Raw genomic sequence first — 14,271 nt, 5'->3', positions numbered from 1 at the left:
CCCCCAGCTTGGGCTTGGAGCTTCTCCTGACCCCCAGCTTGGGCTTGATGCTCCTCCTGACCCAGTTTGGGTGCAGGACCTCTCCTGCCCCACCCCTCTGGTGAGTCTTGCCGGTGGTACCCAGAGATGTTTCCAAGGCGTTTTCAGGCTCCCGGGGGGGAAAGTCCCGCCCAAATGCTTCAAGCAATAAACATTTATGGTGCAAAGATCGTTGCTGCTGGGAGGCAGCAAACAGCAGCTGCTGGCAGAGGGCGGTCACGCTGCTCCCTGAGCTTGAGCCCTGTGCCGGGGGGAGCCCGGAGCCCCCCGGTTTGCCCTGGCTGGGTTTAGATGCTGCCCTGGCACCTCCTGTGCGCATCGCTGCCTCCCGTCCCCGCCGCTCCCGCAGTGCTCCCTCCCTGCGCGCTGCCGGGGCTGACTCATGCTCTGGGAAGCGCTGCCCGTCCCTGCCGGCACCTCCTGCCAGCTCCGCCTGGGTGAGGACCCGGCGCCGGGCTCATTAAATCTTGGGAAGCAGATAGTGACCCCGTTATGTACTCACCTGGAAAAGTGACTTGGCCGTGCCTGATTACTGTGCTCTCTGCCTGGAGACTTTTCCTGCTTCCCTTGCAGATATATATTTAGATTTTTACCCCCAGGGCTTTTAACTTCCTCGCTGGCTCGAGCAGCTGTGACAGGTACACACTTACCTTCCCTTTCTCCTCCAGCCATTTTAACCTGCTTTGGGAAGAAGTGGGAAGAGATTAGGAGTCACTGTAAAGCCTCAGGGTCTCATTGCTCTGCTTGTGAGCACTTAAATGCACCACGGAAACAGGAACCATGGTCGGAGGCACCGTGGCTTTGTGGGGATATTTGTTCAGCAGCTGCTCAGGTCTGCTCTACTTCTCTTCTCCCTGCTAAGCAGCCCCAAGTTAACATCCTGGGTTTGCAGCTTTCATGTTGGTCGCTGATGAGCCACACTTAGAGAGGTAAAAATGGCTTTGCAAAGGCTGCGATGACAGTTCTGGGATTCGGCGCCGAGGCTCTTGCGTCGCAGTTACATAAGGGCTCTTGCCAACTCCCTGGGTAGCTGGGGAGTTACTTGGTGAAGGGGACCTGCCCTCCCTCCTCCGGGCCAGCCAGGAGGGGTTTTGTTTGGGGATTTTGTTTGGGAATCCCCTCCATCCCTCTGTGGAGGGACCGGCCGAGGCCCCGGCAGTGGGAGCAGCCGGTGCTGGGGTTGCTCGTGGCACTGGGTGGGAGGGAAACCACAGGGCACTGCTGCCTGTTACTGGGCAGTTTCTGAAGTCCTGGGTCGTCTCTTCTAAGCACTGACATTTGGAAATTGTTAACATTTGAGATGTTAATGCAGGGGACATTTGGAAGAGGAGAGAAATCAAAGGCTCTTCTAGTATGAGCCCGTCCCCCTCCGGGCTCCCAGCCTGCCTGCAAGCTCTGGATGTGTTTTCTTACTTTACATAATTTTTCCATCTCTCTCCATCAGCCCAGCTCTTCAAAGGCTTCCTTCTGTTTCCAGCTCTCTTGCTGCTGCTAAACACACTCTCCTCTGCGCTTTCCAAAGTGTTCCTTCTTCCCCAAAACTCCAGTGCTCTGGTTTATTGGGGGTCTCCCCAACCCTGCTGAGGAGTCGCTGGGCAAGGCAGGGAGCTGCTGCCTGGTGCTGTTGGGTTGTGCTGCCTGGCTCAGCTGCCAAGACTAAATAGGGGAAAGGAGGGAACAAAACACAGCCAGTGAATTTCTGCCTGTGTCATGCAAATCTTCCAGGGGCCTTGGAGTGCCTGGTGTTTGCTGCAGCTCTGGTTGGCAGCTGTGGGATGGTGGCAGTGGTGGCAGTGAGTATCGGTGTTCCCTTGCTCCAGGCTCTCTCCTGGTGGGTTTCTATGGTGCTGAGCACCCTCCAGAAGTGTAGTGGGGATGGAGCAGCCTCCTAATCCCACCGTGGTGGGAACCAGTCCCACAGGGCACTGAAACAGGGAAATGCTTGGAGGTGAGTCCCTTCCAAAGGTGGTCGTGACTTCAGTTGAGACTCCAGAACAGAGACAGAGAATTTGGTACCATTGTCATTCTGGCAGTAACACTCAGCCCAACTGCTGTCCCAGCCAGCCACTGTGATGACAGAAATCCCTGCAGTTTCGTGAACTTTTCCTGAAATGCTTTTAATGACAGTTTAATAATAACACTTAGCTCTTGGTACAGAGCTCCTCACCCCTGGAACTGAAACGCTTTGCTGCGAAGGGTAAGGACCATTATCCCCCGTGTTCACAGGGGGGGAATAGCTGGTTTTATTTGTGGGAATAATTATAACAAGTGGAATTAATCAACTTCTCGTATAAATGGTGTTGCTTTTTAAAGACAAATGTCAGGGAGGAGTCCTAGATACAAAGGAGAACTCGCAGTGGTGTCGATCCATCTGACGGCTTCTCGGGGAACTCGTCAGAGCCTGTGGTGCAAAGGCATTAACCCTGCCAAGGGAGGGTGTGGAGGGAACAGAAACCAGGGAAAGTCAAGGCAGGATAGGGCACAGTGTGGATTTACTGGGTCTTGGTGAGTGGGCACTTCCAGGAGCTGCTGCTTCCCTAAATCCCTTGGGTGTTGCTCCCTCTGCCCTCCCCTCTCTGGCTGCTCAGAGCCCCATTGCATGGGAACATTCTCCCAGCTCCTGACTGTCCTCTGGGCCTTGGTGTGCTCCATGTAGTACATGGAGAAATTCCACTGAAATAGTTCCTTTAGCAAAAGATTCCTTTCTTAGCTGGAGGACTCAGAGAGGCTGTGACCTCTTACAAGTTCCTGTGAAGTCACTGAGTTTTGGGCATTTTTTTCCGTCCTCTCTGTCCTACTCTGCATCCCCCTGGTGCATCTTGGCCCTCTCCAGACTTCAGGGAAAAGGACTGATTCCTGTGCTGAGCCCAGGGTAATAGAGACTTGTTTTGGGTATTATGAATAATAATAATGGGAACACAGGTGGGGGAGTCACTGTGAGGCTTCTCATGTGTCTCTGCCCTGCTGCTCCCAGCCCCTTTGTGGAGATGTTTGGGGCTGTTTGTGGAGATGCCAAGGCGTGGATTGACCTCAAAGAAAGCTGAAATTCTGGGAACTCCTCCCATTATCTTTGCCACTCTGCTGCTGAGGGGTGGGGACGGCAGGACCCACGACCCTCAGACACGGAGGCTACGGGAGCTTCAGTGCAGGAGGTGTCTGCAAGTGCTTTGAATTGCAAAGTGCTGCTTTGGCCTCACCTGGCCCTGCCCTGCCCTGCTCTGACAGCACCAGCCCCTGGTCCATGTCTCTCTCATGGGGAGCAGCCCCTGGGAAGCCCCAGGTCACCTGGATGCACCTCTCTGGGAACAGCAGGTAGGAGTCCCCATCCATCCCTGGCTTTCCTTCAGGAAGGATTTGATCCTCTGTGTCTTTTAAACCCCGATTTTCACTGCACAGCTCGTCTCTGAGAAAGACCTGCTGGCTCTCACAGCAGTGCTGGGCTCCTGCTCCCAGGCCATGGGCCAGAGAGGACCTTCCTGTCCAGGCTAATGGAAAGAAAATGGAGAGAATTTTTTTAATTGACTCAGAATCAATAGATAAAGTATTCTCTAAGCACTCTTATTAATAAATATATACATCCTCGCTGTCCAGAGAGGGTTGCCAAGCATCTCCTGTATATTCTAATATCTGCAATCTGAATTAATCAATGTATTGGTATTGTATTTGTGACTGTAAAAGGAATGAAGCTCTTTGGGTTCAACCCTCTCATGGGCTGCAACTCCAGCTGCTGATGGATAGTCAAAAATACAGGGAGAAGGGCCTGTCTTGTTAGGAAAAGAGTTAATTTGGCCATTCTTGAGCAGGGTGTGCTGTTCAGGGGAGCAGGTGAGGGGCTGCTGGGTGCTCGGGGTGCCCTGAGTGTGCTCCCACCCATCCCTGTGCAGGGGAGCAGCACTGGCACCACTCCAGGATGGAAAGGCCAAAAGAAGGGGGATGGAGCATCAACGTTGGTTTTTTTGCATTGTTTTCTTTTTTGGCAGATTTGTTATTTCACTGAAAGAAATGACAGAGTTAAAAAAATACTCTGGTGAGGAAGCAGAACCTCTGTCTTCTGTGATTTTAACTTCTCGTTGGAACAGAGAATGATTAGTAAACGTTAAAAAAAAACAAACAAATCTTTAGATTTCCTCAAAAATATGGACATTTCCAGGCAGCTTTGTTGCAGGGGGATGTGTCTGCTGGTGTTTGAAGTGGCTTGGTGCTGAGCTGGCTGCAGGAGCCTCGGTGGGGAGCTGGGGGGGTGGTTGCAGGGCTCTGCCTGAGCCTTGGCAACCTCCAAACATTGGCAGCTCCTGAAAAGCAATTTTGCAAAGTGCCTGGTGACAATGTAGGGCATCCCCTGGTGACTCCAGGGCAAAGCTGATGCTTGTGCACTTCGTGAAAAACACTTCAGCAAGAGGCTGGGCCAGGGGCGTTTGTAGCATTTGTCAAAGTATTGGTTGTTGCTCTGGAGTTTATTGAGCCATTAATGTCGTGCTGTGGCATTTGTTGGGGTCTTGAAATGTAGGAAGTGCTTGTGGCAGTAATAAATGCCATGGGATCTTGTTTTTCCTTGTGTTATTAAACAAAGGGAGATCAGGGGTGCCCTGCCAAGGCAGCAGGAACATGGAGCAGCCAAAGGAGTCATGCAGGGGAAGTTAATTTTCCTAGAGCTGCTTGTCCAGTGGGTCCATAGAACCAGGGGGTTTGCTGGAGGGGATAATAATGAGCCTTAATGACTTTTCAGCTCGGGCTCCCTTGAGTTAACACTCTGTTTGTGTGAACACAGCCCCTCTTGTAGAGCAGCAGCTCTGCCTTGGTTGATAAAGTCTCCCATGAGGTGCTGGTGTGGTCGGGAGCTGGTTTTGTTCTTCTGGCAAAATGTGCTTCCCTACCCAGGCTACTTTTTGTGGGTTTGGAATAATCTTTGCAGAGTTGATGCCTTTCAAGGTGACTGTTGAAGATTTTTAAATACATTAAAGTGGCTTTCCTTGCAGAAGGCTTTGCACACTTAACACCCTTGGGTGGTATCTCAACAGAACAGGTTTGTTTGCCAGAAGAAAATGAGGAAAACCCAACCCCTTCCTGTTTCATGAACCAGTTCTAATGGACTGGGTCATGCTTTATTAATAATAAGTTGAATACGTGCGTGAAGGGAGTTTTGGCAGTCAGGACTGAAACCAACCTGGATGAGAGGGAGAATATTTAACAATGCACTTGCTGTGGATTCAATTAGGAGCGATGAAGAATCTGCTTCTTTCTAAATCTTATTTTCAGAAATATTATTACCCCTGCAACTGCTGCTCAGCAATTCCCAGCCATCTCCCCAGCCCCCCGGCACAGCAGTGGTCTCTGCATAATGTAGACACTGAAATGAGAAATCAGCACTTTGTAATGGGCTCTCAAACTAAAATTAAACATCGATTTCCTGGCTTGCAGTCAGATGGTTGGCATTCAGTTGGCCCGGGGAACGTTTCTGGACCAGAGGCATTCTCGCTCGGACTTTGATGTTACCGGGGTTGTGTTTTGTTGATTTTTCCCTCCTGGATTCCCTGGGAGAACGTGCTGTTCAAACAAGGTGCTTGATGTGTGGCTTTCCCCTGGACTCCATGGGTGGAAGCGCGGCCGAAAATGTCCCTGCAGGGCTGGCTCACCGAGCTGTGCTTCAGGGGACACTTCCAGCCACGGCTCTTTCTAGGAACAGGCTGTTCCTCAGCCAGAGGGAGTGTTCTGGGTGTACTGGATGGACTGGGCTGCCTTTGCTCCAAGTTCCTGCTTTGCTCCTTCTCCCTCAGCTGCTCTTCCTGACACACCAGCGCTTGGAGAGGGAGGAGGTTTGGGAGGGGAGACGCTGCCGGGGCTGTGGGTCTTTAGGTGAAGTGGAGAACACATTGCATTGCCGAGGGAGGGATATTTTTCTGACAGAGCTACAGCAAAGGAGCTGCTTCAGCAGCTCAGGGCAGAGCTGAGCACTCTGAGTCACTCTGTGGGGTCACCCAGCCTCGCAGATGTTCCTCAGCATCGGGCGACCTCTCTTCCCCCTCGGAGGGCAGTGATTGCTCACACCCACAGCCCCGTTTGCAGCTTCTCCTGACCTGGTGTTGGGTCGTTTCCCCCTGTCTGGTTTTCCTGTCTGGGTTTGTGTTCAAGTGCTTGGCAGAAAAGGTGATTTCACAGAGAGGCTCCTGCAGGCAGAGCTCCTGAAGGGGTTCTTTGATGTGCTTTTTGTCGCCTCATGACAGGAGGGTTTCCATTTTCCATTAAAATTCCCCAGGTCTTTCCCTAATCCCTCCCCTGTTGATGCTGCTCTGTGATGGCATTAGTGCTGAGATGATAACTTAAGCATAAGCCACTTTTCACATCTAATCTCAATCCTAAAATTAATGTTCTTCTGCAATCAGGAATACAATAGAATTGTAGAATTCTCCCAAAAAGAGAGACCTGATTGCCCCCATCCTGTGGTCCAGGAGGATTCATCAGGCCCTGAGCAGTCAGCCCTCCAATCCAGAGGGCTGACAGCAGTGATTATATTTGGGGTTTGAGAACAACACCCTGAAGTAAAGAGATATGGAGCAATAAGTTGAAGATGAGGCTGAATCAAACCATGAAGCAGAAAGGAATGACTCGGGTAGGAAATGAATGCACTGAGCTAATGAATCACTTTGAGGCAAAACAAAAAATTAAATGTACTCTGAAAGCTGGCACATTAGCAAATGGGCTGTGGGTTTTTATCCATTTTACATTTCAAAATGCTGAAATAAAGGATGTTGTAGGATGAAATCCCATTAAGAAATAATGCCCGGAGTAGGGAAACAAGGATTTGGTTAACTGGAAACAGGGGCTTTGTTTCTCTTCCCGGAGCAGCTGGGAACTGCCTTTGTGTCATGGGGCAAATCATTGTTGGGCATTGATCTCTGGGGGGAGAGCAGAGCTGGTCGTGCCTGGTGAGGGAGGGGAAGGGAAGGATTGGCCTCTGCTTCCCAGAGGTTGGTGCAGGACACGGGTGCCAAGTGCTCCGACAGCCTGGTGGGATTATGGAAGTGTGTGGTGTGGTTGGGACTCAGAGCTGGTGCCAGAAGGGATTGTCAGGGGAGTACTTTGAATCCCAGATTTCCCATTCCAAGGCAGCTCCTGCCCTCCCCTCACAGCCAGCCTTTGCCCAGCTGCCCTTCCCAGGCTCTGGGAAGACCCTTCCGGGTGTCAATATGTTGACCTGTCAATTTTAAAGGAACCCCCTGGGGAAGCTGAATTATTTGCACTTGTTCCCGTGGTGACATCCTGCTGGGATCAGTCCAGGGATTGACTCTTGCTTTCGAGCCTTCAGTGGGGCAGCATTGCCACCCACTGCTGGGGCAGCGCTGGCGTGGGGTGTTGTCACGCCGTGGGGTGGGGTTGGCATGACTCAGGGTGATGCTGGCAGGCCTTGGGGGGATGTTGGCGTGCTGTGGGTGATGTGGCAGAGCTGGGGTGGTGTCGGGCCGCCGCTGTCCGTGGTGCTGAGCCATGTGGGCCCCCCCCCCCAGCGCTGCAGCACCGTCCAGGGCCACTGGAAGATGCTCTTTGTTGTGGCTGCCATCGAGCACGAGCAGCCGTGGACTGGTGGCATCCCCAAAAGAGGGCGGGATACATCATTATTTCCCCCTCTCCCCCTTTCCAATCCCACCTGCACTGAGGAACTCGGGGGGTTATCACCTGCTCAGGTCTCCACTGGCCACAGTGAATTCTCTTTTCTGTTTGACATCTTCAGAGGTCGATGCCAAGCACCTTCAAGGAGCAGCAGTTTTTGCTGTCACCTGAAGAGGGAAATCTGGGTCATCCTGGGCCAGGTAACGTGCACCTGCCTGGCCAGGTGAGCAGTGCCTGAGGCCCAGCAGTGAGTTCCTCTCCTCTGGGTTCACGCTGGGTGCTTTTAGGAGGGGACCTTGCTCTGCTGCTTTGTGTGTGCGAGCCAAGCCTGCTGAGTCTGTTCCCTGGCACGCAGTCCACACTCTGCTCTGTACACAGAGGAATAAGATAAAAAAGCTTCCTCCCCCTCACGTTGCTACTGAAAAACAGGGATGGGGGAAAAAAAAAAATAATCCTCCAGCCCCTGCCCTGCCTGTGGTGATAAGAGCAATGCAATCTTTTCTTTAACCGAGGCAGGGCAGTTTCATTATTCAGCAAACAAAGCCCTTTCAGGGATTTCTGCATTGTGGATGTTTTCTCGGTTGTTTTGCGCCAAATTCGTCGCAGCAGCAAGGCCACAGAGTTTGCCTTGACTCCCCTCACTACCAAAATAAATGTACAGGGCAGGATTGTTCCACTGAGCAGCCGTGACTGGGGAGAGAGAAGAAGGAAGGAGATGGTACGTGCCGACAGCTCTAAACTGATTGCGGTGAGGATTGCTATGTATGAGAGAGTTCAGGGGGGAAACAGGAGGAAGTCACAGAGGCAGCCAAAGCTCGCAGGATGGCGAGAGCCAAGCTGAAGAATTCCCCTTCCGAGAGCAATTCCCATGTCAAAACTGTCCCACCTGCGACGACAGAAGATGTCCATGGGGTGAGCCCCTTGTTGCCGTCTCGGAGGATGGGATCCATGGGGAGTGATGTCGGACAAAGGTATTGCAGGACTGCAGTGGTGCGTGGGGTGGGTGGGGGGGAGGCAGCACCTTTTATCTTTTAAATGAGAGGGGAAGGATTAGAGCCTCCACGGGCTGGAGGGGTGGTGGATCGAATCCTTCTTGTGGAGCCGCACCGGCTCCGAAGTTGTATTATGAAATAGGGAGCTGGGGCAGAAGAAAGCCAGTCCCTTTAAATTTTTTATAGGTGCTTCTTGATATTTTATATGCCTGAAGCATGTCTGAATGGCAGCCTGAGTCCGTGGGGCTGCCACACACCACTGTTAACTTGCCTTGCACCTTCTCTGTGCAGTATAAAACCAAAGCTTAATTACACTGCTAACATCACGATCGGCGCTGTACAGTAGCCCCATGTTTGCATGGCAGGAGAGATGCTCCATCTGAGCAAGAATTTACTTGTAACTGCAATACAAAAAAAAAAAAAAAAAAAGGCTGCTGTAGGAAATGCTGCAGCCTTTCTGCAAGCTCACAGCTGAGTGTACAGCCAGGAAGGAGCTGTTTTTTCAGGAGGATGGAAATGCTTTACACTGCGCTGGGATTTACAGTGTTTCAGAAGGAGGCAGGTCCCCTAGTTACGATGAGGATCCATATGTCACCAATTCAGTCCTTGTTCTGTTCATTCTATTTTCTGTTTCGTTTTTTTTCCGCCATCTATCCAACCTTTCAGCCCATCCCTGCTGCCTCCCCTCCCGGCAGGAACTGCCTCACCTGTGACTGTGTACTGTGCGTCTTCTAGGATGTGATTTGGTGCAGATGAGCGCGGTAGGAAGGCTTCTGCTCGTGGTGAATTTTACTTGTTTGGCTTCAGATTGGAATGAATTAACGCCTCAGCCTCGGTCTCCTGGCATATCTGGGGGGGAGGGTGGCACCCAGCCAGGAGGAGCAGCTGTGTCCCCGCGGGGGAAGCCGGGGAGGGAGGTGTGCGTTGCGGGAGCACCGGCGCGGCCGTTCCCGGTGCCGAGCCGTGCCGGGCACATGCTTCAGTCTCCAGGTCTGGGAGGCAGAGTCCTGGTGTGTCCCTGGTGTGATGTGCCAGCTCTCCAGATGGCACCGGTGCCGGTGCTCTGGTGAGCAAACACTTGGAACTGGTGGGTCTGACTCGGCCAGGGAAGGGCTTGCGCGTGTGGGGAGCTGCAAACAGGCACCGTGTGGGTGCAGTGGGACTAAATCCCTGGAACTGGTGTGGTCTCAGCACGTTTTGATGAACAATCTGAGTGTGCTCCCAGTGCTGATCAGGCTGCTTGTGCTCTGCTTTTGTGTCTTGTCTCATTGCTTCAAAAAGACACCAAAGCTGGACCTGTTCTGGGGGTACCTGCACCTCTGAGGGCACGTCCTGAGCTCCACTGTGGGCAAAGTCTTTGGAGCAAGCACCTCCTCTCTGTGCCATTCCAGGTGCTGGTGGTGTACCCCTCAGGGCAGGGCCAGTGGCCAAATCCAGGTGTGCTGTGGCTAGAAAAATACAACTGGGCACTCCTACGAGCTCGTCCCAACCACTGCTAATGAGCTGTGATTAAACGTGCAAGAGGGGCTTCTCCTCTCCAGCACTCAGGGGCTTGGTGGGTTCCTGCCCAGCACCAGGGAGCCAAATCTTTGTCCCAGGACTGACCCTCCTTGTCTCTTGTGGGAGCACAGCATAAAGGAGGGGTGCTGCAAGGCCTCCTTGGGTCTGGGGGGGCAGCAATTCCAAAAATCACATCGCTACAGTGTTTTAGTGGATCCTTGACAAGGGCCAGCAATGCAGGGCACACCGGGGCGCCTCGGGGCTGTGTGAAAGACCTGATTCCCCGAGTTTTGCTGGAGTTTTAAGTGTTTGCTGCAGTCCTGTTGTGAGGAGCTGATGCTGGGAGGTAGAGGAGTTGGTGGCACACTTTTGCCCTCGTGTGCCTGCGGGCAGAGCCCCGCGAGCTGCAGCTTGCGGTGCCTGGATTCCCGAGTGCCGGGCTTCCCTCCTTCCCTGTGTGCTGCTTCCCAACCATGAGTTGGCAGTTAAGATTTGTGCACTCCTCTCCCACCGCCTGTGCAAGCAACAAAGGCAGGAAGATTGGTTTGGGAGTGATGAATAGTGTGTTTGAGGTGCTTCGTCTCCTCCGAAGCCAGACACAAGCAGCGTTATCAAGTCGGCAGCGACAATTGTCACTGGGAGTTGGGAGTGAATTAGCAGGTGATGGTGGAAGGAGATGTGTGTTAGAGGATGTTCTCAGGGATGCAAATGATTTCTCCAGATGACTGAAGCCAGTGAAATAATTCTCACCTACTTTATTTACCTCCTTACTCTGTCTCTTAGTCATTGCAGCACCTCAGAGCTTTCAGGAGTTCCCAGTCAAAACAGGAGGAAAGGATTTGAATTCATCTGAGGAGAAACCACTCCACAGATATGTATTATTCTACACTCGAAAGGCAAAAAGGGGACTTCAGGGCTGTCCCTGGGTATCCTGGATAAGGATTTTTTCCTGTGGATGGAGAGCTGTGTGCAGGGTGGGACCAGCCCAGGCTGCCCCTGTGGGAATATTTCCCATTGAAGAGGCTTGGAGCTGCTTCTGTACGTCAGGGACTGCTCTGAGATGGGGTTGGAAGCAGGGCAGCCTCTAGGCTATGCCAGGGAGGGCAGGCTCAGCTGCAGACCATCTGCCTGGGCACTGAAACTCTTCTGGCAGCCAGTGATAGCGACTGGAGAAGCCGGGAGAGGCCGAGCCTTTCCCCTGCGAGCCGAGTTTTTCCTGGGGCAGGTCGGTTCCCTGTGCCTTGTGTTGGGAGGGATTTGAGAGGGAAAGGTGTGATGGGGAACAAAGTCAGGGCAAAGCCCAGCTGTGCTCTGTGCTCTCCGTGGAGCGCTCTGTGTTTGGGGAGAAGCTGCTGGCAGGAGGCAGGACGTGCAAATATCCACTTGGATCCCATTCCGTGGGCCGGTGATCTCCCCGTAACACCAGAGGGGTGGGTTTAAAAACACAAACAAACGTTTTTACAAGATAACCATGTCCTGTTTGTGCAGCTCTGCTGGAAGCAGGGGAAGCTCCGGCCGCTGCCTGTCCCGGGGAACAGTGATATTCCAGCGGGATTGCAAACATTCCCTTTAGGTATCTGCTTTGGACACTCCGCTCCAGGCCTTGGCAGGGCTGTGTGTCCCCCCCCTCACCTCCTTGAGCTGTGTTTGTTGAGCTGCCGAAATCTGAGCTGCTGAGGTTTGGGGGAGAAAATTAGCCTTGCAGAAGAGCTGGGATTGGAGAGGACCCTGGAGGGCTCTGCTCCAAACCTGCTCAAAGCTGGACTGGCTTTAAAGTTGTCCCAGCTGGCTCAGGACCAGCCCTGCTGAGTTCTGAACATCTTGCTGGAGATTTCCTCAGCTTTTCTGGGTGCCGGGTGCAGGGTTTGGTCACTCCCAGGGGGAATAATTTTTCCCTCTGCATCTCGTACCTGTTCCCTCCTGTCCCTTTGCTGTGTGTGTGTCCCAGAGGGGGCTGACTGCTCCTCACCCATCGGGGCAGCACTTGGATCCTTCCCTCCCTTTCTCCCTCAGGCTGCACTTTCCCACCTCCTGCAGCCTTGCCTTGTCTCTCGGTTTGAGATATTTTTGGCAGGAATAAATGGGACTTTGCTTCAGCCCTGTTCCAGTCAACAAGGTGGCTGGAGTCTCCTTGGAGGCAAACAGCAGCATTCTGCTGGGGCAATTTTATTGGGAGGTTTCTTGGAGGTAAAGCACTCTGGGCAGTGAGGAATTCACCCAAATGCGACTGAAAATGGAATTTCTGGCCGGTCAATGTTTTGTTCCCGCTGGGGGCAGCCAGGTATCAACAAACAGGTCTGGCTCAATGTGTTTTCATTGCCTGGCACTTGCACATAGGGAGACCACAGGCAGGTCCAGTCTGGCCAGTGAAACCATTGCAGCTGCTGTGTCCTTGCAGGGTGATGTTCTCCGGAGCAGGTCGGAGCAGCCTGGATACAATTCCCTGCCGAACCCTCCCCGTGCTGTGCTGCTGAATCCCTTCCCAGGGGGACAATAAATCATTTATTTATTTATTTTTAACATCTCTTTAATAACAAAAGCTTTGTTGGAAAAAGTGCTTTCAGAGCTGTATCTCTGCCCTCAGCCTGTGCCATGTGCTGGTCGGGCACCTCTGCTCCCGGCGAGGCAGCTTTGGGCAGGAGAAGTGCTGTGCCAGGGACATTCCCTGGGTGGGGTTTGCTCATCCCTGCCTTGCCAACATATGCTCCAGCCTCGGGTCTTCTGCTGCTGCTTTGCTGGCTGTGGATGAGGGTTCATACACCAGGTATTTGGGCAGTGCTGAGGCCGGGGATGTTGAGAGGGTTTGGTGATGGGAGGATTTCTGCATCTGTGCCAGACGTGGCTCCTGCACTGCTCCTCTCCGAGCTGGGACTCAGCTGCCGCTTTGGGAGGGAGGGCAGGAACTGGCTTTGCTGTGGGAGCTTTTATGGGAAGACCTGAAACAGAGCCTGGGGGGGTCCAACAGGTTTTGCTTAAAAAGTGTTTTGGTCTTGATCTGCTTTCCCTCTGACTGGGCAGGGCAGCCCCTCACTGGGGTGTATTTTTGGCAGGGGTGTCTCTGTCTGGAGAGCCCCGAGTCCAGCTGGGGTTCACTCTGCCATGCAGCTGCTTGCTGACAGGGTGTTGATGTGTGATGGTTGCCCAGACTGGAGCGTGGTGTCTCCAACCCTTCCCTCAGCAGTGACCAAACCACGGGCTGGTCTCAGCTCTGGGGTCCAGCCCCCTACCCTGCCCCTGGGTCTGTGCCTGGCACTCCCATGGGAAGGTGCTCGCTGAGCATCACCTCTCCTTCCAGCCTTGAGTGTGTTTTCCTTGGCATTGTCAGGCCTGGGGGGTGGCACTGCTCACACACCATTTAACCTGGGAATCTCTGGGCACTGCTGGGTGATGCCAAGGGTGTTTTCAGTGTAGGACCACTGCAGAAATCGGGCAGGGTGCTCAGCTGCTGAACTCCACTGTAAGGGCAGTATGGGAATGCACTCCTTGATCCTGACAAACAGGAAAGGATCCCAGATCCCGCTGCCAGTACAGGGAGCTGACTGTTGGCATCCTTTGCACTAAACAGAGCTGTTCATAAACAGCAGCAATTCCATCCCAGGCTTGAGCCTGGCTTCTTCTTGTCCTTGTCCTGGAGCTGCTGGAATGGCCCCCAAACTGCTGGAATGGCCCCTGAGCTGCTGGAATGGCCCCCAGGCTCTGCTCATCCTCTGTTTTGTACCCACTCCTGTGCTCAGACACAGGACCCCCATCACAGTGTCCCAGCCAGGGCCCAGCTCTCAGCTCCCTCGTGCAGTCTAGGATGTGTTTTAGGATCTGGTCCCGTGTCTGTGGTTCCCATCCCTCACCCCCCTGTCCCTGTCTCCAGCACGCTCTGGCACAGAGTGTTTGTGCCCTGGGCACGGGGTGATGCCACCCCCTGAGCTGGGTGCTGGAGGGGAACAGGCTGGGCTGGGGAAGTGCTGAGCTCTCCTCCCACGGCTGCTGGGGAGCCGCCAGCACTGCTGAGAGTGTCAGTGCCCTACATAGCACTGCCAAGCAGACACCATCCCCACCCAAGGATGCCACACTCAGCACAGCACTTGGGCTTTGGCTCTGTTTATTTTAGATCTCTCATTCCCACCAGGTCTCATCAGGG

General features: G+C 53.3%; 1 protein-coding gene across 10 annotated transcripts in view; it reads left to right on the top strand.

Annotated features, from left to right (window-relative positions):
* The window catches only part of KCNT1 (potassium sodium-activated channel subfamily T member 1), an 80,340-nt gene that overhangs the window by 28,559 nt on the left and 37,510 nt on the right, over positions 1-14,271 (top strand). For 2 of the 10 annotated variants that reach the window (XM_027687637.1, XM_027687636.1), the window contains exon 1: positions 8,073-8,615. The exons of 7 other annotated variants lie outside the window; for them this stretch is intronic. In XM_027687637.1, the coding sequence (XP_027543438.1) occupies positions 8,467-8,615 (149 nt within the window). In that variant the 5' untranslated portion in view covers positions 8,073-8,466. Of the gene's footprint in view, positions 1-8,072; positions 8,616-14,271 lie in introns of those variants that run through there. One more of the 10 variants, XM_027687638.1, reaches the window with a different exon arrangement.

This window comes from Neopelma chrysocephalum, unplaced genomic scaffold, assembly GCF_003984885.1.
Source record: "Neopelma chrysocephalum unplaced genomic scaffold, ASM398488v2 Primary Assembly neopelma1_74, whole genome shotgun sequence".
NCBI classification, from domain to species: Eukaryota; Metazoa; Chordata; class Aves; order Passeriformes; family Pipridae; genus Neopelma; species Neopelma chrysocephalum.
This window is presented reverse-complemented; position numbering and strand designations above follow the sequence as displayed.